Below are 26,751 nucleotides of genomic sequence, written 5' to 3'. Positions count from 1 at the left end.
GCCAATATGGTTTTTAAAAAAATTAAATTTAGTTTTTTAAAATAATTCTTAGGTTTAGGATAATTTATTTCCAACTGATTAAATGCTATTTTCCTTAATAGTTGAATTAGTACTTTTAATATTAATTAAAATTCTCCATGTACTTCCATTTTCATATTATATGATATATCTTGGTATTTTGTTTGATGTATTTACTTTTGTAGGAAGTGAGATTTCAGCTTATGAAGAACTACCTCGAGTTGATATTTCAAAAATGTAAGCTTCTTTTATAAAATATACTTAATTATTTATGCTTGTTACTTTTTTAGTTTAATTTTATGTTAGAATTGCACACTCCGTGTTTCAATTGCTTTCTTAGAAAAATTTAAAATCTCTTTATTAGGTAGTTAGTGTTTAATTATAAAATTGTTTTTGATACTTTTATGACTCAATTTTAAAAATTTTAACTAAAAAACTATTGGTTTTTGTGTATATGGTCTTTCTGCAATGTTGCTTTAAAGTTAGATTCACATTATTCAAATAAAAAAAATGTAAAGTTTGTTGCACATTTCATAGTTTTACATATCTAAATGCATCAGATCTTTTTTTGCTAGTTGTTTTCACATGAAATTTTTATAATATTTAAAAATAGTTTAAAAATGATTTTAATATTAACTTCTTTTGCTAAGAAGATAGTGATATTTATTTTTAGATTACAATCTTGATGTTAATACCAATACATAAGGAATGCAGCTATACACAAATCAGAAAATGATTATGCCTTTATATTGCATGTATTGTTAAATACATTTAAAAAACATTTAATGAAATACGGAATGTAAAAAAAAGTTTGGAAAGGGAAAATATCTCGAGTCATATACATTTGTCAAAAAAGTGAAAATAGACGATTCAATATTTTTTTAAAAAGAAAGCTATCTAATGAAATCAATTCGATCTTCCAGCCCACCTTCTTGGATGGGATGGGGCAACTTAGAAATATTAAATAAAAATAAAATTTTAGAGAAAAAATTTTGAAAATTTCTGTAGAAAATAAAAACAAAATTTTTTACTTCCTGAAGGAAAATTCTTTCTTCAAGAACTCTGTAACGTTCTGCAACAATGTTGCCTTGACTCCTTCTCCAGCACGTGGGGGTGGAAGATCAATTTGGATCTCATTGTTGAATATTTTAAAAAAAATATAGAATGCGTTTGTTTACACTTTTTCAACCAATGTTTATTTCTCAAGGTTTTAACCATGTCTACTTTTTTTACATCTTCCATAGTTTGAAATGATATATTTTGTTGAACATAGGTTTAAAAATTTTCATTCTTTTATTACTTTCACAATTTTTTAAAATTGATTTTTTTTAATTCTAAAATATTATACTGACTTATCTGAGAAATTTTGTTTTTCAGTGTGGGGTCTGTTGTGGATCCTATTAAAATGTTTTTCTACCACCTCCTTTATCCTGAATATAGAGTGACAGTTGATGTCTATGCTTATATGTTCTTCTGTGATTTCATTAACTTTTTCATAGTCGTTTTTGGCTACTGGGCTTTTGGAGTAAGATTGTGATTTATATTTTAAATTATGTTTTTTTAATTGATATTTTTTGATGAAATTAAATATTTATTATTATTTCATGAATGAATCTTGAAATAGTTTAGGCCAATTTAATTATTAAAGTGTAATTTTTATGGTGTGAATGGCCTACCAAAAATATGCTAATCAATTGAAGTGTACTTTGGCAATTTTCAAAAAATCATTTATTAATAAGGCTGAACAACAGCAGTTATTTTTAAATTTTGAAAAATATTTATTTAATGCTAATGTTTGTTCACTAAAGTAATTTATTCATAAAGCAAGTATTTGTTTATTTGTTATTATTTGTTAATTAATTTATTTGTAAATGAAGGAATATATGTTAATTCAGTTGCAATGTAGTTTAGGAAGAAAAAAAAAATTAATGGCTTGGATTATCTTTATCATCAACATATATATATATATTAAATTTTTCATTGAAAAGTTGTTTAAATTCATGCATCCCTATTAATCAAAGCAATTTTTTTAATGAACTGTAAATAAATATCTGCCTATTAAGTTGGATCATATTTTTATTAAATTCTTTAAATTTGACTTGCAGACAGAGGGTTCAGAAAATGTGACTTCCTATTTTGAAGAAAATAAGGTAATAAATATATGTTTATTTATTCTTAATATAGCTATTTAATAAATTTAAAATGCAATTATTGAATAATAAAAACAAAATTTGAACCTATATTTTTTTCTATTGGTTTCAGTTTGTATCAGGTCTTAAAAACTTTCTCAGGTCTTAAGTTATGTTTTATAAGGCTAAATAACTGCATCTGCTTTATCTATGTTTGCCTTACCAATGAGTTTATCATTGTTTTAAATTTAAAAAAATTAATAATCTTTCAGATTTTAAGTGGTAATGATTTAGTTAAGATATATGTTAGTTTTCTTTAATCTTTTAGGAGGTATAGTGAATCTCTAAATATAATTTTTCTATCATTTTAAAACAAATATAATGTAGTGAAATATTTTTAAAAAAAATCAATTACTCAGTCATTTAAATTTTAAACTTTTGTACAAACTTGTGCGAAATATGAGAAAAAACATTTTGTTTTAAATTAAAATAACCAAATTAAGGTATGAGAGATGCTAGATTAAACACTTAGGGAGTTAAAATTAACTATGAATCATTTTAAAACTTATACAGCATTTTTATGCTATTAGTTTAGCACTAGTTCTGAATAGAGGAGGAGCTGCTTTTTACTTTAAAATATTGGTAAAATTATTGATGCTATTAAAGCCTGTTCCGTTAGATTTTTATCAAACATTTTGCTGAGCAATTACTTACGTAAATGTTTTATTATATTTTTAGGGTTAACAGTTAAATTAAAAGTATATTTTATTTTCTAAAAATGGATTAGACAACACAATGAAATGCATTATCTTTTAAATTATTGCATATTACACATTAATATTTTTGTTTTTAATTCCATTATGCACTCTTATAATTCATTGTATACTATTTCATTATTTTATATTACTAATAATTGGAATAAGCTGTTATGTTAAACTGTTAAAAGCTTTTTGATTGTGAATTATTCTTCTAAACAACATATGTTTAACAAAATGTGATATAGTGTATTTTTATTATAGGTTCCAATACCTTTCCTAATCATGCTAATTGCTCAATTTGCTACCATTGTCACAGACAGAGCTTTGTATTTAAGGAAATATATTTTAGGAAAGTTAATATTTCAAGTCATTCTAATTTTTGTAGTTCATCTGTGGATGTTTTTTATTCTTCCTGCAATCACATCACGGTAAGTTCTTAAAATGGTTTTACAAACAATTTGTCGCCAATAATAATTTAAAAATTTTAAAACTTAGCGCTCATTTTCTCTATCCATTTATAAGCATCATTCTAATCACATAATCTCTGCAGAGTAACTTTTCAAGTTTTAAAACTAATGATTTATGACATTTCGAAATTAGAAATAACAAGTCAAATTATTTAGGTATTAGCTTAGTAATTATTAGTGAAAATAATAATTATCTTATGAAGAAATGTTAGTAGCATTTGTATTAAAATGTAAGTTAGTATTGCATTTAATTTTAAGATTTTGATTTTAAAAATATTTTTTTTGCAGCAATTTGTTCCCTCCATATATATATATTTTTTTTAAGTAAAAAGTTAAGAAGTTTATTTCTTACTATCACAGTTAGTTGAATATGATCAGGCTACCCAAACAGATTTTAATAGTTTCTAAATTTTAATCCTCTTTTTTTTATTTGCAAACAATATAAGTTTATATATAAATGACATCAATTTGAATGATCAATGTAATTTAAATATCCAAAAAGTAGTTTTTAAAGTATTAACATAAAATAATACTATGTTGTGATATTTTGAAATAAATAATTAGTGAATAATTATTTAAAATTCAACTGTGGAATTTAGTTTTTTAAATGTAATACTAGTTTTTATTGTAAAATATGATTTATGTCTGCAATGAATCATGACAATTTATGTTGCCATTAATTTTTTAATTCTTATTTTTTATTTTAGAGATTTTGCAAATGCAGCTAACTTACCTCCAAAGATGTGGTATGTAATAAAATGCATTTATTTCCTGCTGTCAGCTTATCAAATAAGGTCTGGCTATCCAACTAGAATATTAGGAAATGTCTTTTGCAAGAAATACAATTATGCCAATCTCATCCTCTTCAAAGGGTAATTATTATTAAATTTAATGAACTCAATTACATTTTAGTTATTTTAACAGTACTCTCAGTTACATTTGAAAAATCTTAGCTATTTGCCAAATCTACAGAACAGAACCAGATGAAATAAATATTAACAAAATAAATTCGCTCCCCCTCAGTAAATGTTCTGTATACAATTATCAGCTGTGGAAACTTAAAATAATTATTATCTAGAAATTTTAGAATATCAAGGGAAAAAAAAGAAATAAAAAGCTCTATTTTGTGGTTTAGTACATTAATATATTGAATTAATAAAAAAATATATTTCTGATGAAAAAATCATATTAAAGATTTAATTATCATTAAAAAAATACTTTTTTGGGGTACTTTAATATATCTAAAACTTTAATGTGCTTCAAAATGCTTAATTTTTTTCTGTTTTTCTTAGATACACGCATCAAATGTGCTCTTAAAATTGTACAATTCCCTAGTGGGGCAGTTCACACAAAAGGCAGCTCACATAAACGGATATTATATTATTAAAATTTGTTATATGTGTTCGACTCATATTTTTTCCCCATAACATCTAACTTCCTCTAGCAGTCTGCAGAATAAAGGGGCATGGTTGTAACGAAGTGTGCCATGCCATATGCAATTAGATACAGTTTTTTTAATCTTTTTATAACCGTCGTTGAACAGCCGACCCAATTTTTGGGTTTACGACTACTAATGTTCAACTCCATAGCCTTGTAATTTTGAACCCAATTCAGAAGACAAGGGAACTCCTGGATCAAGTATTAGGAGATACAGTAGGGAACCGATTATCCGGAACGATCGGGACCATCGCTGTTCCGGATAACTGATTTTTCCGGTTTTATGGATCGCTACAAAAAACCGTTTTTTTTATTGTTAAACCCAACTAAAAAAATTAATAAATTGGAAATCTTAAAAAGAAGAAAAAACGATGAAGTAATACACTAATGATTATTTCCAAAACGATGGTACGGTAAACATCTTTCAAAAAAGAAAGAAAAATTCTAAAATCTTCTGAGGAAAAAAAAATTTTTTTTTTCAAAAATGGCGGCAAAATTTATCGAATTTCGTTCCGGTTTTTTAGTTTTCCGGTTTTCTGATTTCCGGATAACGGGTTTTGTACTGTATTTGCCTTCATGGAGGACTTTCTAACAGTTGGGCTGAAAAGTTCGTAGGCTAACATAGAAAAAAAATTTTTTTTGATAAAATTTCATTTTATTATTTTATATAGTTTCCTTCAAGGGCGATACTACGATTATAGTGGTCGTATAATTTTTGGATATCATTTTTATTGTACGATTTGTCTTTAGCCTCAAAATAGGCCTTAGTTTCTGTGATTACTTCTTCATCGGCGCTAAATTGCTTTCCAGCGACCATTCTCTTGAGGTCTGAGAACAGGAAAAAGTCGTTGGGGACCAGATCAGGGGAATACGGTGGATGCAGAAGCAATTCAAAAACCAATTCATATAATTTTGCCATCGTTTTCATTAACTTGTTGCACGGTGCATTGTCTTGATGAAACAGCACTTTCTTCTTCTTCAAATGGGGCCGTTTTTCTGCGATTTCGCAGTTCAAGCGCTCCAATAACGCTATGTAATAGTCTCTGTTGATGGTTTTTCCCTTTTTAAGATAGTCAATGAATGTTATACCATGAGCTTCCTAAAATACTGATGCCATAACTTTGCCAACTGACTGTTGCGTCTTTCCGCGCTTTGGAGTTGGTTCACTCGTCTGACGGTCGATTGGACAGTGGTGCGAAATTATGGAGCCGTGTTTCACCCATTGTCACATATCGATGCATAAATTTGGGTTTATTACGATTAAACAGCTTCAAACACAGCTCAGAATCATCAATATGTTGTTGTTTTTAGTCAATTGTGAGCTCGTGCGGCACCCCCTTCGCCTAGAGCTTTCGCATACCCAAATATTCATTCACGATATGTCCAACACGTTCCTTTGATATCTTTAGAGTCTCAGATATTTTGATAAACTTCACTTTATGGTAATCTAAAATAATTTTATGGACTTTTTTGATGTTTTCGTCGGCAACTTCCTCTTGGGGCGTCCACTGTGTGCATCGTCGTCGGTGCTCATTTCGCCTCGTTTAAACTTAGCAAACCACTTCTCAATGGTTGATTTTCCTAGTACAGGGTCCGAATAATGTTTCTCAAGACAAGCCCTGGCTTCAAGAGTATTTTTTTTTTTTTTTTTGCTGAGAAGCAATACTTTATGAACACACGAAATTCCTTTTTATCCATTGTTTTTAAACTATCAAAAGTGTCTTCACTAAAAATACTATATCTCACAATCTAATAGTTTGACAGCTGTCAAATTTATACACGCATGTTTCGAAGGTTAGAACTAACTAAAAATTATATGTATTTAATAATAGTAACCCCATCTATGTGTCAGCCTACGAACTTTTCAGCCCAACTGTTAATGGAACTAACCCTCATTTGCGTTACATGGAAAGGAAGAACACGAGAACCTCCCACGGTAAGCCTGACGGTAAGGGGACTCTAACCCATGATCTGTCAACCACTGAGGATATTTCACGTCAGTGCAAGCCGGATGCGGAATTCATATCGACCAGCCATCGCCGGATCGAATCCGGTTCACCTCATTGGAAGACAAATGCTCTATCCCCTGAGCCATCATGGCTCTAGATACAGTTGTTGTAATTAGAAAGTCAATAGTCTCTTCCAAGTTCTTTCCAAAAGGAAACAAATAGTTTTGGTTATTCGTTTCGTCACCAAAGGAGGCATGATCATGAAAAAGAATGTTCCTTGATCCCTGGTTAGGATCAAATGAGAGATCTTTGTCTTTGAATCTGGATGCTCTTATACCATGGAAAAGGTTGTACATCCTTGTCCAGGGAATATTAGGAAGCTTTATTTAGTTGCTGCTGCAATCTAAAAGAGTGAGAATCAGAAAAGGGAAAATACTTCGCATTTTTTATGAAACACTTAGAGATAGAGGCTGTGATGGCATTGGTAAATGTAGCTATGATAAAATATGGTTATATTCAAATCGTGTAAAAAATTTGCTTTACAATCAATAATGCTCATTCATTAAAGTATTTTACCTTGTTATAAAAAATATATAGTGATAACACATTGATTTTTTTTTTGTATTTATCAGGAGTGGAAAAAAATTGAACATTTCTTGTAGTACTTTTGAATTGTAATAACTCATGTAATTACTTCTGAAGGCAGTGTAGTATGAGATAAATACAAAGTAGTTATAAATTTTTGAACTCTTAGGCACTATTTAAATGTTTTTATAGCCATGGTATCATGTCATCTACTACCTTTTTATTTTTATCCCTTTGACTATTATGCTAACTGAAGACATTCATTTAAAACTTTCCTTTATGAACCCAGATTCCTCGTCTAATTATATCGAGAAAAGCCAGTTCACTGTGTTCAAAAGCATCCTTGTTCTACACTAATCTGCTTTTAGATACTAAACAAACTGTCTATTTTTTTGAAGCTTTTATTTTTCTCCATTTAAAGAAGGGCATCAGAAAATACTTGACGTCTATCATATATTTCTTCGTAATTTTATAGCTTATTAGGACTTGCTCTTGATTGTCACTTAATTTTAATAAATTTTTATCTTTTTTTCATAACTTTATAATCTTTTTTTTGTAATATGTTTTTTTTGTGTTTTTTTTTCCCTGTGTTTGTTATTAATTTTTTTAAAAAACTTTCACAGGTATATGATTATACCATTTTTGTATGAACTGAGAAGTTTGATGGATTGGATATGGACAGATACAAGCATGAATATCAGCAACTGGCTGAAGATGGAAGATGTTTACTCCAGTATATTTGTGTTAAAATGCACAAGACGAGCTGAAGCAGACTACCCAACCCCGAGGGGGGCAAAACGGACTGCCCTCATTAAATATGGAGTTGGCTGTTCACTGTTATTTTTCATTATACTCATAATCTGGTTCCCACTGTTACTGTTTGCTTTGGGGAACACAGTCGGACGCACCAACCTGCCAATAAGCGGCACATTTGAACTGTCTATAACCGGTTACGAACCCTTATTTAGAACCACAGCTCTGAAAGGGGAACAGATCAAACCCTTCAATGATCGCCAGTGGAAGGAACTTGAAGGTGCTGTTGCCGAACTAGCTGATCCCTCCACAACAAGTTTCTTAACTGGTTATAGTAGAGAGGATACTGTAGTTGTGGAACTTAGTAATAACTCCACCTCAATCTGGACCATCAGCCCTCCGAGTCAAAATGCTTTGGTGGAAGAGCTGCAGAAAGTGAATTCCACTGTGAAAATGACTCTTTCGTGGTCTTTTATGAGGAAGAAAGAGAATCATGGGACAGATCCCGAAGTAAAAGATCAGAAAGAACTTGTTTTGACTGATCCTCAAAAGAAAAATCTCGCTGCAGCACTCAGTGTCAATGCAGGCAATGCCACAACTATTCCTGGCTCCATTCCTAAGGCTGTCACTATAACTGAGTTCTTCCCGAACTTTGTGAAAATTCCAAGCTCGGGAAGTGCTATAGTGGTTGATAAGTTTTATAAAAAGAAAAGTAAGTTATGTTTTGTAAATTCATATGAATTCTTGTTGAGTTTTGGTTTTAGTGCATTCTTACTGATTATTCAGGCATCAAAATTTTTTGGATTGAAAGTGTTTTAATATCATATGGTTTTAAATTTACAATTAATCGTCTAGTCCTTTTTCTTTGATAATTAATATTTTTTTTCTCAAAAATCTTATTTGAGTGGAAATCAAATTCCATAAATATTATTCCTTTAACTGCTAGTACATTAGTATAAATATTTCAGACCATTTAAAATTATACATTAAGTTATATCCTTTGCCAAACATTTAAGTTTTAACTATTCTTTACCATTGCAGTCAGTTTTTTTTTGCGATAAATTGTAAAATGGGGATTTTTCGATCAGTTGTGTCTGTTCATTAATTCTCTTTAATAGAATTTCCAGAAACAAGTCAGAAGAGTCCTTCACCATATATTTCTTGTAATGATCTTGTTTTAAAAGAGCTTCATTTACAGGAAAATATCTCACAGTTAATTCAATGTTAAAGAGATTTTAATCCATGATCAATCCACTGTTGAGAATATTTAATATTAGCACTGTGGTCAGTACAAGCTAAGATCAGTATGCGAATTCACCCGTTGTCACAAGTGTTAGAAACTGATTCCCCTGATTAAGTACACTGTTTCTCTTGAGCCATCCTGACTCTCTTACTTATAAATAATAATTTTAGGTTCAAGTGTGAAAAAAAAAATCTTTATATTACAGGTTCAAATTTTTTTTTCTTGACAAACTACAGCCCAGAATAGGATTTTTCCATCAAAGTTTATTTGATACATGTGTTGCTTTCAATTTGTCACGTCTAATGTTTTTAAATCTTTCTCCACATCATCAAGAAATCTGAGTGGAAGTTTTCCCAGTTTTAATGTGTTGATGTTGATTACGGTTAACAGCTTTATGTTGCTGTAACCCTCTAATCTAAATAAGGACCCACAGTGGACTGATCGTTCAGGCACGGTTCCCGGCAGATTACCGAAAGTGTGCGGGTGACGGTCTACTTGGATCAGTCTGTGTAGGGACTGAGGGTGTGCGGTATTGGTCATTGTTAAACTGTTCTACCTGAAAGTGCTTGACTTCGCGTATAGATCGTCGAGCTACCGAAGTGGGAGTACCATCCCCTCTGCAGAGCATCAAAATTTTGATGGCATGTCTTCTGATCATCCTCAGGGATGCTTTCCAGACCGTCGCCAATAGCCCATTGTGCAGCTCTAGTGTGGCATAAATGAACTACAACTAATCTAAATAAATGACCAAGATACCTTATTCAGTTTGACGTGATGACTATTACTCTGTCCGGTTGTTTATATTTATTATTATTATATTGATTATACAAGCTTATACAAATTCAAAATTTTGTAACCTCCAAAAGTCAGTCTGAACTTATATTCGACGATCAACATTGAGACTTAATAATATCTCCAAATAGATGAATTGTACTGTAAGTTCATAATAATTTGTTTTATTTATATTTTTCATGTCTTGCATTTATTTCTGAACTGAATCATTTCTATGAATCCAAATGCTCTATATGCATTTTTATTTTATATCCTTCTAATATTATGTTTTTCTCTTTATAGCTGATAAAAGCAAACGATTTTTTGGTCCCACAGAGTTTCGAGGTTTGAATTTATCCATGTGGACTGGTGATATGCTGAATACATCTGAGTCATTAAGCACTACCATCTCACATTACATAGAATGGTGGGAAGTTCGAGATGTCTGTGATATCCCTCCTTACTCAATAAGTGGAATTAATAACTGCGATTCTTTGCGATTAGTTGCGTTTAGTGACAAAGCCTTCCCTACTGAATTATCCATTATTTCTGGATATGGGTATGATTGTTAATTTCTCATAATTGTTTTTGTTACTAGAATAAGTTGACATTATAAAGTTATTAATTTTAAAAGCAAGCTCATTAATAAAGATAATATTTCTGTATTCTTTTCTTACCTAATAACTTCAGAGAAAACTGAAAAAGTTGTTAAAGTAGAAAGTAAACAGTTAATATTATTAAAGTAAAAGTTAATATTTGGTATTTTCTACTTATTGTACATAATTAAAATTTTCCTTATGATTTCAGGATTGTGGGCCTCTACACCACTTTTGTTCTTGTTGTATCCCGTGTTGTGAGAGGATTTGTGGCAGGCACTTCCTCCAATATCATGTTTGATGACATGCCTTACGTTGACAGAGTGTTACAGCTTTGCTTGGATATTTATCTGGTGCGAGAAAGTGGCGAATTCACTCTTGAGGAAGATCTGTTTGCCAAGCTGATATTCCTGTACAGGTCTCCTGAAATGCTTATAAAATGGACCAGGCCACCAGAGCTTGAGGTTGAAGCAGGCGATGAAATGCCGAGATTACCAGGATTAAGGCCTTGAAGGTAAAAATTAATGTAGTTTTACCTTTTCTCTACAAATCCCAAATTCCACGGGCAATTTAGAGGTAGCAAAGCTTACGTGACCTGCAACCCAATCTATTCTCGTTCTTGATTTCATTTTGGCTCTTCTTTGACATTTATATGTTTAATTAAATCTGGGTTAAACAGATGGCATTAGTTGTCCATATAGAAGCATGTTTTGCAGCGTTTTGCTTATTCTTTTAAAAGCTAAAGATGTCTGGTAGGAAGCGTTTTGCGAATGATATAACTTACATTCCTGACAATATATCTGACACTAATAGCAGTTCTGACTCCGATTTAAAGTATATTAAAGATAGTTATAGCGAAACTGATTGTTCTGCAGAGAGTGATGAATCTGAAGTTCCATTTTCTGTTCAAAACCTTTTATCTTTGCCTATCATAAAATAAATCTTAATTTAACAAAGATTAATTTTCAAAATTTTGTATTTACCTTGATATTTTTAAATTTTCATACAATCTTTTTTAATGATCTTATTCCATATTGAAAAAGAAACTCTTTTACAAAATTTTTGTATATTTTAATCTGGGATGTATCAGGTACCCGACCACACTTTATTTACCTAGTTATTAATCAAATCCAGTAAAAAAAATCTCATTGCTGGTATGGGTATCCAGACCTGGTTTTAGACGTCAAAACTCAGTTTTGAGTGGTCGAAATCTGCCTATATATCTGGTAACCCAAAGCCGGGTGACACTCATTTATGTTCGACGCAACCATATTCTGATTTAGAATAAGCATGTTTACTACTCGTTAGGTCAATAAATTCTATTTCCAACCAGTCTGGTTAAAGTTCTCTTATCATTAGATTAACTATGGGAGGTTTCGTAATTATTTTTACTGCGTAATGCAAATACATGTTAGTTTCACAGAAAATGTTTTAATGAAAGTAAATTTTCCCCCCTGTTTGTTGCTTAATCTAAGGGTTACTTAATCTTTTGGGGCTTCAAAATTATGTGGATACGGATATTGAATTATATCATTAAGGACAGCAAATCTGCTATATAAATCTTCTGTTCAACATTGGTTATGAGATATTTCTCACTAAGCATCAAAAACTTAAAAAGATTAAATTAAAGTAGCTCTCATTGTTTTTAAATGATATTAATTGTTAGATGATGATTAAAAATTAAATCCTGATAGTTAAAACATTTTTCATTTAATATACGGTCATTTTGTGAAAACTTTTGTAAAATATCCTTTGTTTAACTGAAAAAACATTAATAAGCGCTATTGAAAATTTAAGTTATATGCAAAATTTAACTATAAAGTCTACTTTTAGTAGATGTCTTCAGCTAAAAATAAAAGTTATAAGTTAATTATTTTATATCTAAACAGCAATTGCAAAATTCTTTTAGAATTTTTTTAAAAATTCAAAAATAGAAACATGTTTTTATTTATATAGGCCTAAGAATTATATCTTCTAAAATATTTTTTATGTGTACGATTTTTTTCTTGTCTTGTGTGAATGTTATAATACCTAGTCAAGTAACTAATAAAACTTTTGTTGTGTATCACTAATTGGCCGAGTAAAACATTCATTTTTTAACGAAATCTCGGACCTCATACATCTTTAGTTTTAATTTGTAAATATATGGGAGAAAAATTAGTAATAAAAAATTTGCAATTTTTGAACATATTTAAAAAAAAATTACTCATCAAGAGGATTAATGTATTTTGAAATTTTGGTTTTCTGAAAAAGAACAATTATTTGACTTTAGACCCTAAATATAAAGTATTCAATTAAAGTTATTAATTTTTTAGTCATATTACCAATGCTTTTCTTTACTTTCTTCAAAATAGACTATTACTTTTCATTTATTTATTTTTTTTTATCTTCGTTAACCAAATTACTTAAGAACTAACACATGGCTTACTTGCAACGAATTTGTTTTTTGTTTTATTTGGCTGCATATAAAAAAATATGCCTAATATAATCATTAAGAAAATAATTCTGCACCACTTTAATTTATTCAGGTAATCACATCATTATAGTAGTACTTTTCAAATAAAAAGTATTAAAAATCAATTTGTATCTAAGTGAATAAACCACAATTTTTATTATAATTTCAGAATTAGAATACACACTTTCAACTAACATATTTATTAATAAAAAAAAAAAAGTTTCTATACTTTCAGATTGCAGCATTTCACTTTCAATTTCAGCATGCTCTAAGAAACTTAATTAATATGATCTTTATGCTCCTTTTGTGATTATTCAGCCTGTAATTTCAAAGATAATATTTAATTAAAGACATTTAAGATGGTTTTTGATTAAGGTAATTTTTAATTTTGATAATTTATAGTATTTTTAAAAATATACTTCTGTTGTTACGAATGCTACTTGCTAATGCTAGAAAGCCTTACTGCGGTAACACCAAACGAATTTTAGGCAGAGGGGTGCTCTTCTTGTTTTTCAGTGGCGCCATCTATGGCCAAGAATACAACTTTATCCCACATATACTTCATAGCCCGTTTTAGAGGGCGGACTTATACACACACCCACATATCGTTATTCTGACCTGAACCTGAATACGATCAATCTTCGATTCAGTACCCCCAAAAGTATTGATTTGCCATGAGAACTTGGAAGACTTTGTGACCCCAACAGATTTAACGTGCACCAGTCAATATTTTATGCACATTTTATCTGTAGAATTCAAATGCCCTACCTTTCAGTCATGTGCCAAATGTTTTACCCGTCCCCTGAAAAAAAAATATATATAATTTTTATTTGTTAGTCTGTAAAGTTATAAAGAATGATTGTTTTATTTTCTAAATATGACATTTAATGAAGTAAAAAAATAGTTTGATTTTTTTGAAGTTATAATTTATCAATACAAATATGACGGTAGAAATATTTGTTTGGTCTTATTTGTATCCTTTTCTTTTTAAGTAAAACAATCAATTTTCAGTCATAAAAAGTAATAATGATATTTTTATATATTTTTAGATGAACCTTGAAGGTCTAGAATTGAATTAAACTCTATTTTTCAAGAACAGTTTCCATTGTTGAATTGAAATTTCGGTTTCAAGTGATTGGAAATCTAGTCAAACGAAACCTATTCAAATCTGTGATCATCAAATGTTGAAGATATAGACGGAGAGAATAATTCTTTTCAAACTTTATATAAAACACATTCATCATCATCATCATCTGTATTATTTGAATTATATTTCACCCTTGAGCTATACTTTGAATAATTAAATCAACATCTATAATTTGTTCCAGGTAACTTAAATATTGCTGATATGTCATTCAGAAGTATGATATAAATAATCAATTAATTATTTAATTTAATTAGGTTGATATTGAGTTAAAGTCAAAGTATTTATTAATAACTATTGTTTAAATTAAGAATTATTTAAAATCTTTTACCATCTAGTTATTGTTATTACTAAAATTGCATTTACAAATATTTGATTTTAAGGTAATTTTTTTATTTGTGTAATTCTGCTGTTTTATGGAAATTTTATATCTGGATTAAGGAGTGAATTGTTTTATGTATGTTAAAATTTTTTTCTTAAAAATTGATCATTATTATTTAATTAATTCTTTGATATCTTATATCATATTTGGAGTTGGAGCAAAAATTGTTGAGTTTTCTGCAGTCAAATAATTTCACATCATGTTTTCTTGTTAAAGTAATAGAGAAGGAAATTTTGTTGGGTAAATATAGTATTTTATTGAAGCTGGTGTATTGTAATTTGTCATCAGTGTTTTATGACTTTTGAGTGCACGACTTGCATAGATGTGTTTTTGTTGAACTGATTAGCTTATATTAGGCAGCGTTCAAAAGTAAATAAATGTGTTTTGTTTGTTTATGTTGTTCTTTAAGATTTAAAATTGGTTCGATCCCAGGTTAATTATCAAATGCTATTTTAATGTATTATTTGAAATTTACTTCATTGTTTCTGCGTTAATCATATTAAATCTTGGAAGTTTTAATATAAAAATCAAAATGTACAAATTTAATTAGAATTACTTATTAAAGATAATAATTGATTTGAATCTTGAATTAAAAATGCTGACATTTTAATTTTTTTTTTAATTTGTGCACATTCCCAGTATTTTTACTTAGTTTAGATTTCCTGCCTGTACAGAATTCTTTACTAAACTTAAAAATATTTTGCTGTAAAATGCAAACTTGTTTGTAGATAACTTATTTTGTAAAGTTTTTTACTCTGAATTTCATAATAAATTTAGATTTTTAAAAATATGATTTGGTCTTGATTTTAGTGTTAAAGGCAATTTTATTTTATTTTTTAACAGGTATTGAACAGCTAGATAAATTTTTTGGGTTTATGACTACCAACCAGTATCTCATGTAAATGCTTTAAAGTATAGAATGCTTCTTCGTTTATATTTTAAATTAGATAAATTTTAAAACTAATCATCCTTAATTATCAGACCACTCTTTGTGGCTCCTCACTGCATCTGGTAACTATCACTGCGTCTAGTCACTCCTTAACAATTGAAAGCCAATAAATGTATTACAAATCTACTTGAATATACCTGCCTTAAGTCATTGAAGTGTTGTTAATGTTTGCATAATCTAGTGTTGCCACCATATTTTTAATATCTATTTTACTTCAAAAGTATTATAGTTTTTTTTCTTCAGTTTTTATATTTCATTAGGGTAAAAAAATAAAGAAAACTTATTTTCAGTGTGCATGTAAGTTTCTAATAAAAATTCAGTTCATATTCTCACTTAATAAATTTGGACTAATTATTGAAAGTTAAATTTTTTTATTTATTTCATCCTACCCACAGAACATTTGTGTACTCTCCTTCTTAATTTTCAGTTTCTAAGTTTTATTTTTTACTTATTAAAAATATGAAACGTAACATTATTTGATGTAAGAATGTTTTGAATATATCTCTCATATAGCTTAAAGTTTATTTGAACACTCAAAACTTTGGTGGTGGTGTTTTTATCGGTTATGATTTTTCTTTTTAATATGGATGGATAATATCGTTAAGTTTTACATTATTTGCATCAAAGACATGTTATAGGAGACAAACCACTCCAGCCAAAATAGTTTAAGAAAAAAATAATAAAAAAAACGATGTGCCATTGCTACACTAAGGACTTTTACAGCTGAACTTCTTCATTTGAAAAACAAGTAAATTTGTTGAATACTTATTGATGTATTAGATTAGAATACTTTTAGAATTGAATATTTTTAGTTGTATATTTTCAGAAGAGTGCATTTTCTGAAAATACTAAAATAAGTTCTAGCTTTTGCAATGGAAGTAAATTATGGCACCAGTTACTGTTAATATTAAATGTTATGTTAATATTAAATGTACTGTTAATATTAACTCATTGCTATCAAAGATTTTGATTTAAACTATAAAATTTTCCTTTTTTTATAAAGTGCTCTCCCCTTTCAACGAAAAAGTTTATTTTAATGACTCATGTCATGAGTAACATAAAAAGCGAGTTTTATGTATTTTATTCTTGAAAAGATTGGTGAAACAAAATGTCGTTCTTTTATCACCTAGAATTAGACCATGTACCGAGAGTAAAGCATTTTAGAGAGACAAGAAGAGATGTGTGAGAAAGGGCTACAGGCAAGAAGAAAGCATGTCCTTATAAGACAATAGGCGGAAGAAAGAGATTCACTTTCTCTTGCCGACCGGAGCAGAAACCACTCCAAAACAGTGATCCTGCTCCCCTGCTTGAAATAGTCATACCTCGTTACTATAGTCACCTCCACAGGTCCAGACGAATGTCTGGAGGAGTTCTTATTTTAGACAAACTATAAAATATTTTCGAAACAAGTTTGCCAGATTATAAAATATGATAATAAAAGCATAAATGATTATAGATTATAAAATATGATGATAAAAGTGATGATGAAATCAACTTATGACGCAATCTTATTGTTTTTTTTAAATAAAATTTTGGAAGAGTTGTGTCTTTATACATATATATATGAAGAGATATTTCTTGATTTGAAACTTCATCCACTTCAAAAGTGTGGAAAATTGAAACAGCAGTCCAGTCTACTTGTTTCTTAAAGAATACGATAGATAGGTTCTTTATCAAGAATATGAAGAAAAAAAATTATTTGCTGCACATTTTTGGAATCTTAAGTATAAATCCATTTCCACAATGCCAAATTTATTTTCTCCCCAGTCCCATCAACCCTTCTTGGTGCCCTGGAATCTTGTTTCATTCATATGACTGCTGGTTTCCTTATTAACGACATTAGTTTCTCACAACCCCTCCATAGCGCGTGGAAATAAATCTTCCCCTTTTTCGCCCCTCCCGGCTACATGGTTATTCTTGTTCTGCTCCTTCGTCTTTATTTTTATTTCCCTCACGGTTACTGTGATTTTTTCTAGTTTCGTTTCTCACCTTTATTTTCTGTTTCGTAGGCATCTATACTCTATTTATTTCATTCACTTCTGGCATCTGGAGAATGGGCGCCTAATTTTAAACACTTGAAACATGTCAAATTATATTCCCAATTGCATATTTTTGAAACCAATAAAGTTTTTTTTAATAAGTGATATCTTACCGCTTCAGTTTCTTGAGATTCTTCATTTAACAAAATCTAGTTATTTTTTAGGAAATCCCAGAAAGGCTCCTAAGTTCTTAAAATCTTTTTTTATTGCACACAACGTTCCCTACTCGCTCCGCTAACCTAACCTCCTTTATAACTTCTCAACCATCATTGTTTATTTTTCTTAAAAATCGAAATTTTCCACAAAAACAAGAATATTTTCTCAGCAAAATAAGTATTTATTGTAGCTTTGTGTCGGCACATTTTGTAAGTATGTCAATCGCTACGAAATGGACGATCATCTGAATTTAAAAAATAATAATCTGTACTTTAGTTTTGTATCTACTCAATAAAGAAAGAAATAATGAGATGTAATTTTCTCGTTAAAGAGACTAATAATAATTCAATACTCAATCGATTTTAATATCGCTTTAAAAATCCGTAAAGAATTGATATGACTATGGCTGAAACCAACAAAAATTGAACCTTTTCCAAAATTTCAATTTTTTTAAGTACGCTTGAATGCTAAAAGAAATAAATTTTCGTTTTCTAGTGGCCGAAATTGTGTGAAATTTTTTTTCTCCAGATTTTCTTGTTTCTAATCATAGCGAAAATCATATATAATTGTGAATTTTAGGTCTTGTCTGTTTCAGATTATATAGTATGGAGATCGAACTACGCCTATCCACTGATGTTTTGCGAGCACTACCATCTTCGCCATCATTTTTATATGTTAATTTTTAATTACTTCGGGCTAGAAACTTCAAATGTAACTGAAAAATGACGAAATAAAACTAAGTAATCATTAAATAACTTATCTTTATATTCCACCGAAAAAGAAATGGTAAAAATGAGACTTAAATCAGACCTCTTGAAAAAAAACCTTTATAAAAAAAAATTGAAATAACTTCGAACAAATTGGAATTTAAAGAAGAAAAAAAAGATCAGATCAGAAAAAGATTAGTCAAATCTACATGGCATATTTTTTACAACAAATTCAAAAGTTAATAGGTCTTGAACTAGTTAACGAATGTTAATTTTTTGTTTACTCTTCGTTACCATCTGTACATTTTTCTACATTTCACCACAATTTCAAGTTTTTAAGTCTTATGGAGTTTTTGCGCAGCAAAATTAGTTACCAGGTAAAGAAAAAAATAGTGGGGAAAAATTCGGATTTAAGTTTGCTAGAGTCCTTCCAGCACGTCAAATTTCGGATCTGTAGTTGCATTTCTGCGGTCTGTAGATCAGCCTGCATGATATTTCTTGCTATAAGCTTAACAGTTAATAATGCTGGAACTAATAATCGAATGTAAATTTTTTTTTTATTCCATCCTACTAACTGTGCTTTTTTCACTTCGCCGTATATATTATTAGGTTTAATAGTTTTTAGGCAGCAAAACAAAATGTAACGTTAAGTTGAACAGTCAAAATTGCTTCGGTGGCGAAGGTTACGATTCTATAATATAGAAAGATACATTATTTGCTACTTAAATCTTCTAATATTTTTATCATACAAAGATCACTCGTTTAAATAAAACACTGGAAATTTTCATGTATACGTATGTTATTTTTCTCATGTATTTGTTTGTTCTTTTTCTTTTAAAAAAAATTTAGCCAAAATATTTTACAGCTATTAATTCATATTTTTAAAATGAAAATCAGTAAATTTATTAACCCTTTATCACACATTTTATAATTAAAATTAGTTGAGACAAATATAAATTTTTCTTGTTTAGATTGTGTATTTAAAATCAAGCTTTTTTATGCGTATTTATATCTTTCCAATCCAGAACATAATCCATTTGAGCACAACTAGCAAAGAGAAAACATTTCTAATATGGCCAACCCTATCAATTAGAAATGACATTCCCATCTGATTCCATATCATTACTATCCATTACCGTTTGTGGGCTGGGCTAAAATGGTGTCACCCCGAATACATAAAAAGAAAATAAGCCTTTTGTTACGTAGGCAAGAATAATAACACATCATTTCATTTCCTAATGTTGTATAAACACCATAACGAAATGCGTTCTGGGCAGAACATTTTTACTAGAAGCACGCAAAAATGGCATCAAGAAGTAAACGATGTAATTTGATGTTTTGTACAATTTTCTCACCATGGTTTGGTTTGGAAAAAGAGTAATTTGGAATTCTCCAGGTTAAAAATACGTCTTAATTTTAACTTTGATCTACGTCTTGGAATGTTTGTATTGCCGAAGACAGTGCTGATGAATTTTCACTAGAAAATATTCCAAATCTCCATTTTTGTTTGAAATCGTTTTCAAAATTGAAACAGTTTGATAAACAGTTGTTATATAAATTAAGCAGTTAAAAAGAATAGTACTTCATCAAGAATTTATCTAGTATTAAACTAGAAATTTTATTCATAGTTTTTTTTAAAGCATTTTGCGATGGAATGATTATATTAAGAGACAATTGAATATTTAGATTCCATTTTGAGGTTATTAAATAGCCCTGATATTTTATGCAAAAGAATTAAAATCGAATTTATTTAAGAATACCAGTGCTTAGAATTATTACAGAATAATTGAAACTCGGAATTTAACTAAACGAAACTCAACTTGATCTATATTTATTAAAGAAAAAATGTACAACTCTCCTTTAAAAAGCATTTTGAATATTTAACTTCTTTTAAAACCAATTACGAATTTTTTCCGTCCTAAATTAGTTAAACGTTTATTAACTAAGTTAGTTAAAACACGTTTTAATAATGGTATTTTACAAAAGTTTCAACTTTCTCTGTCCAATGTTTGTTTTTGTTTTTTGTGGTGTGGTAGCCAAAAACGATTTATTTAGGTTAATTGATCGAGATTTGATTTGTGATTCGAAATCGGTGATTCAATCTTTTACAGCCTATTCCATATCTAACTGCGCGACTGCCTGTAAATTGAAGAAATCTTGTGGAATGTTTGCTGTTAGTCATGTTTATGACAATTCATCTTTGAATGAAGATAAACCTAAGAAGAATGTGAAAATGACTTGTGCTCTTTGTAAATCTTCTAATTTAACTTCAGTTGTTGAAAAGAAAGGATGGTCTATGTACATGGTAAGCAAATGTAGAAAGAATTCTGAAACTTAACTTACTGAGCAATTTTGATATAACTAATATCAATATATATATATAAAGGACTATAAATAATTCCAGTAATAATTATTTTGGCATAACATATGTGATTATTTCTAATTCCATTAAATTCTAAAATTTACGATTTGTTCTAGTACAATGTATTATAATTATACAATTTATGTACAATGTATTGTTACAGTACAATTCGTACAGTTACAATACAATCAATCGCCGTTAATCTGCATAATTACTTAAATATACACTAACAATTTAAATGTATATACAATTTCAAATTATTAAATAATAAGCTATCTTAAAATGTTTTAAAAATTTAAACATCAACAGCAATGCTTTTAATTAAATCATTAATAGACTCATACTATACATCTGAGACTTATAATTCATAAAGTTAAAAAAAAAAGGAAAAATATTTTGGTGTTTGTATTAAATTCATGACATTAAATTCATAAAGTAACAATAATTTCCTTGTACATTTTTTTACTAACGGATTTAACAGTTAAAAATATACAATGTAATTGGTGTAAGGAAATGCTAGAAAACTATTAAAAGCTATGGAATTGACAAATTTTTTTTTAATTATTTATTTAAAAAAAAACTTAGAAAATTAATTGGAAAAATTTAAAAAGTGGAAAACCTGTTTCAAAAAAGTATTCTACTGTATATTGAATATTCAGGGACTTTATGATATTCTATATAAAATAGATCTGAAAATGTAGCTTATTATAAAAATAATAAAATACATTTAAAAGTGCATGGTTTTGATCATAAATAAATATGAAAAAGGTCAATCATTTTTATGATGAAAAGTTTTATTCGATATTATTACGCACTATCTTTATCAGTAACGATTTTTTAATCAGAAACTAAAAAATAAACAACTACCCTGAAATTTTTGTTATTAGTTAATATAATTTTTAGTAGCTTTTCACTTTTTTTTTTCCATTTTTAAATTTTTAATCAATTTTTGGTATGTAAGTTTCCAAATTATTTAGAAAATATTTCACTTCTCTTTGAAACAAAATTCTAAACAGTAAGGAAATGTTCTATGTACGTTCCCGATGACAAAATTACGACAAAAATAAAGATCTGTTTATTTGCTCGATCAAACTAAGTGCTTTTTGATTAGTAAATTAAATATTGTACAGTGAACAATAAACCGAAATCAAAATAAAGGAAATTTAAAGAAATGAACTGCTTACTGTTAAATAATAGTGCTAGAAAAATGGTGATTTTAATTTCGAATTAATTAAAAAGTAAGAACAATTTTAAAGGTTCAACAGCATGAGTTGCAAAATAAAATCGAATTTTATATTTATCTTTCGCCAATGTATGAATTTTATTTCGATACAAAATAAGAAAAAAATGTGAAGAACATGTGAGTGTGAATCAGATATCAACGTATTTAATTTTTTCGAAAATATTTCGAAAAGTACCAGAAAAAGATTAATTTTCAGGTACTAGGTGATTACGCGTGATCTATAGTCCTGTTCCTTTAGTACGAGGAACATCATAAACGTAAGGAGTAAATGTTATACTCTTTTTTAGTAACTCAAGGTACCTGAAAACTTACTTTTTTCGGGTCTATCTCCCATTTTAAACAGTTTAACTAAATTAGTCCACTCCAGATGTTATAACCGAAGTAACACAAAAACAATAGCCGTGCGGGCACTGAGCCGTTGGTACCAGTCTCTGTAAAATGAAGGCGCTCATTGCGCTATTCTGCCATCATCATGGTGTTAGTCATGAATTTGTGGTGAACCAAACCTACGCAACCTTCTTGGCCAACAATGGGCTATAACAGAAATATTTCCTTTTTTTTAATTTCAAAAACAAGACAAATAATTTCCTGGAAAAAGATTAAAGAAGAAATTATGAAAGCCAAGTTTGAATTAAAGTAAATTACTATTAATTGTAACATAATTAATAAGATATATATTTTTAGAATAAATAACCATCCCTTTTTTAGAAATGGCTAAGAGAAATAAAATTCCATATTTTGGATACTGACAACAAGCCATCAGCTCCTGATATATCTCCACTGGTCACTTGGAACATAGATTGCAACAGTCCAGAAATAACTACGAAAAAAAATGGCGTCATCATTGGAATATGGTATCATTTAATTTAATTGATCTTATTTCAAGTTTTTACCCTTAATATTAAAAAAAAAAAGTTTGAATATATCTGTTTTTATCATGAACAATTTTCTTTTTATGGTAAGGGATAATATATTTAAGATATTGTATTTATTTTAACTAGTAATCGTCAATCTTTATAATTTTAGTAGGTGTTTAATTAATAATATTTTCATATGCATGATATGGGTAAAACGACATAGTTCAATATGAATCTAAAAACGACGCAGTCTAAAAACATAATAAACGTTATAGCGATTAAAGTAAATAAGGGAAGGAAAAAGTGAAAAAATGAAAGGAGTGGTTCAATAAATATCTTCATACGGGGGAAATGATATAAACGATATCGTCCAATGTGAATCTAAAAGCATAAGTGCAAAAGCGAGTGAATAAAGGGATGGATGAGTGATGGAAATTAAGTATATAAATGGAGTTGGTAAGCGAATTTTTACATACCCGGAATATGAGGTAAACGATAACTTCAATCTGCATAATATTGATAGAATAATTGAATGAGGGGCAAGTGAATGAATGAGTGGATAAATGAATGAGTCAAAATGAATGAATGGGGAAGAAAGGAAGAGATAATAATAAGCGAATAAACATATCATCAAATCAAATCGAAGAATCAGTTTGTAAATGAACAGTAACGATAGGTAAACGATAACTTCCGTCTGTATAATAGTGATAGAATAATTGAATGACGGGCAAGGGAATGAATGAGGGGATAAATGAATGAGTCAAAGTGAATGAATGGAGAAGAAAGGAACAGAATAATAAGCGAATAAACAAATCGTCAAATCAAATCGAATAATCAGTTTGTAAATGAATAGTAACGATAGGTAAACGATAACTTCCGTCTGTATAATAGTGATAAAATAATTGAATGAAGGCAAGTGAATGAATGAGTGGATAAATGAGGGACTCAAAGTGATTGAATGGGGAAGAAAGGAAGAGAATAATAAGTGAATAAACAAATCATCAAATCAAATCGAAGAATCAGTTTATAAATGAATAACAAATTTTAAAACTTTTAATTTGTAGTATAGCAGTCGATTTTTACTGGGAAATTTGCTGAATTTGTATCTTTTATGTTAGGGATGATAAAGATGAATTTAAGGATCTTGACAAAGTGAAGTGTTTCAACTGGGATGCTTCAGATCTCTTCAGCGATAAACCATCGCGATTGCTTTACATTTATTTAGAAGATTACAGACAATGCCCCAAAGACTATGTACTAACAGGTAGGGAATCATTTTTAAACGCTCCCACCATTTAAAGTTCTGGAACTTGATAGTATTTATTTTTTAGGTGGCACTGTATCTCTGTCGTATAAGAGACAAATTGTTTAATTACAGGAAGAAAAGTGCTGCAAAAAAAATCAATAAAAAAATCTAAGCTTGTGTTATTTACTTCGAAAGTAGCACATTTCTTTTATATGCTGAAAAAGAAATTCTTTTAATTCTCCTGATTAAAATTTACTTAATTCGAAGGAGCATCTCTTGTGTTTCAAGCTAGCATATTCCAGTAAATGTACGATGCTAATCCCTATCCGTTTTTCTCCTAAGTCACAAGTACAATTTTTGCGTTATTTTCCTCTAACATATTTATAATTGTGGAATTTTCCACGAACAAATGCGCAACTTTTATCAAATATTCCACTAACAGTTGCACAATTTTTGTCAGATTTTTCCAGCAACGCATGTACACACTGTCAGAAATTTCTCGGCAAAAATGGTTAAATAGCAATTTTAATTTTTATTTAATTGTTCCTTTGCTATATTCAATCAAAACAGGTAAATAATCATAAAAAAGTGATATTCAAACTCTTAAGAGTAAAAAAAAAACGTTTACTGATAGTTTTTTTTCTTCCTAATATGGTTAAACGATCAGAATTCTATCCGCGTCAAACTAGGCCAACCTTTTAATGCCATTTTGCTGTGTGCAGCTTATCACATACTGTAGCTGAGAGGGCTAATTGGTTAATCTCATGACTGACTAAACAGGGATTCGATTCCCAGCGTTGATATTACAATATTTCTTCAGTACATGAAAAGATTCCTGTGTTCCGCTGGTGATTCTGAACTATAAAAATACGTAACTATCATTCACGTACAAATGACGCTGTACTCACAGAGCTCTAATGTCCGTTTGAGTTTCATTTTTATGGTTTTGAAACTATTTTAGTTGTAAATGTTTACAAAACCATATAGTTTTGCATTCACAGCTTTTTAACTGCACCAGTTGTAAACGGTTACTAAGTTGTAAAACTAAAAAAAATTTCCTAACCATGAACTTTACGTTTAATCGAATGGTCAGACTACTTCCGGCTATTTTATCGTAATTTTAGAATGAAAATTCTAATAGTGGAATTTTCTTGGAATTTTCTTTTAACCCATAGATGAGTTTTGTCGAATTTCGTGAATTTTCTTCTGAATGTTTTCTTGTGTAAAATATATTTGTTGTTGAAATAATGTGATAATATGACTGAGATTCACTATCGATAAATTGCACATGGTGCAATCAATATTTTTGGAACTAATTTATATTAACTGGAATTTCTTCCCCAGCTATCACTGCAAGTAATGCTGCATTTCGGAATGTGGACAACGGAAAATGTACTCCACTCAGAGAGGGTTACCATATAGATTACGAGCACTGTGTGACAGTTCAATCTGAAGGAAGAGACGGAGGTAGTATTGACAAATGGAGACCATGGAAAGTCCAGTGTCCAACTGCTGGGCCTATGGTGGCTGTATCTTTACACAGAAGACGAAGGATACACACCGGACTCAAATGTTGCCTGCTGGTTGGACTAACTCTAGAATAATAGTTGTCGTTAGAACCTTAATTGTTATTGATATTTTTTGCTTTTGTTCAGGAATTTCAGTTCTATAGTTAAAAATGTAACCGAATTTCTAGTAATAAAGCTGTAGAGAACCTTAACTGTTATTGATTTTCCGTGCTTCTGTTCAGGAGTTTCAGTTCTAAAATTAAAAATGTAACGGAAATTCTAGTAATGAAGATATAGAGAAATATGAATTAGCCTAAATATATTTTAAAAAAAATTTAAATCATGTTATTACGAGGTTTTGATTATCCTATTTCAACTAAGGATTTTAGATTTTTTTTATATTAAAACTTTTTATTTGAAGATGAAATTGCTCACTCAGAAAAATTGATTCCTTTTGTCTCATAATTTAGGTTCTTGGAACTATTATTTCGGTATCTTGAACCATAATACCGAGTAAATTTGCTATATCCTTAATAAAGCTTTAAATTGAGCCATGTTTGCTTTACACTTGAACCATACTGTAGTGTAATCAAGTTTAAGATTTATGATGATATGGTTCAATTTAGCCTCATGTTTAGGTTACCGAATATTTGAACCATTCAGCTTATTCTGAAATTCAAAATTTCTTGTCTTCGTGTGAGTTAAGAAAAATTCTATTACCTAGAAATGACCTAATACTAACTCGGTTCATATAACGTATACTTTAAAACATTAAAATAACGTGGCTGAACTTTTCATCTTAGACATAACTGAAAATGCCCGTTTAACAAAACTGATAGAGCTCTAAATACACATTTGAAAATTTAACATAACGCAATCTTTCTCTCTTTTTATTTTTAGAGAGAATGGTCAATAACGCAACAAGGGCATTTAATAAAACTGTCATAACTCAAAATGTGTAAGAAAATGGACACAACTTGAAATGCGTGATTGAAAA

The 26,751-nt window shown here is 29.2% G+C and overlaps 2 protein-coding genes across 19 annotated transcripts in view; both read left to right on the top strand.

Moving 5' to 3' along the window:
- LOC107446587 (piezo-type mechanosensitive ion channel component) overlaps positions 1-15,477 on the top strand; it is a 125,449-nt gene extending 109,972 nt beyond the window's left edge. For all 18 annotated transcript variants that reach the window (XM_087161414.1, XM_087161407.1, XM_087161411.1 and 15 more), the window contains 9 exons: positions 204-255; positions 1,396-1,543; positions 2,124-2,168; positions 3,167-3,333; positions 4,080-4,244; positions 7,967-8,808; positions 10,414-10,669; positions 10,918-11,220; positions 14,211-15,477. In XM_087161414.1, coding sequence (XP_087017540.1) covers positions 204-255; positions 1,396-1,543; positions 2,124-2,168; positions 3,167-3,333; positions 4,080-4,244; positions 7,967-8,808; positions 10,414-10,669; positions 10,918-11,218 — 1,976 coding nt within the window. In that variant the 3' untranslated portion in view covers positions 11,219-11,220; positions 14,211-15,477. The remainder of the gene's footprint in view (positions 1-203; positions 256-1,395; positions 1,544-2,123; positions 2,169-3,166; positions 3,334-4,079; positions 4,245-7,966; positions 8,809-10,413; positions 10,670-10,917; positions 11,221-14,210) is intronic.
- A 4,251-nt stretch (positions 15,478-19,728) lies between these two features.
- On the top strand, positions 19,729-25,966 carry LOC107453290 (uncharacterized). The gene is made up of 4 exons (XM_087161395.1): positions 19,729-20,843; positions 22,852-22,997; positions 24,119-24,264; positions 25,591-25,966. Exons 1-4 carry the CDS (start codon positions 20,508-20,510, stop codon positions 25,848-25,850), a joined length of 888 nt encoding a protein of 295 aa, XP_087017521.1. The 5' UTR covers positions 19,729-20,507; the 3' UTR covers positions 25,851-25,966.
- The last annotated feature ends 785 nt before the right edge of the window (positions 25,967-26,751 follow it).

This window comes from Parasteatoda tepidariorum, chromosome 4 (genome assembly GCF_982258835.1).
Source record: "Parasteatoda tepidariorum strain Cologne lab strain chromosome 4, Ptep-v5.0, whole genome shotgun sequence".
In the NCBI taxonomy this organism is placed as follows: Eukaryota; Metazoa; Arthropoda; class Arachnida; order Araneae; family Theridiidae; genus Parasteatoda; species Parasteatoda tepidariorum.
Note: the sequence above shows the minus strand (reverse complement) of the source record. Positions and strands in the feature narration are given on the sequence as shown.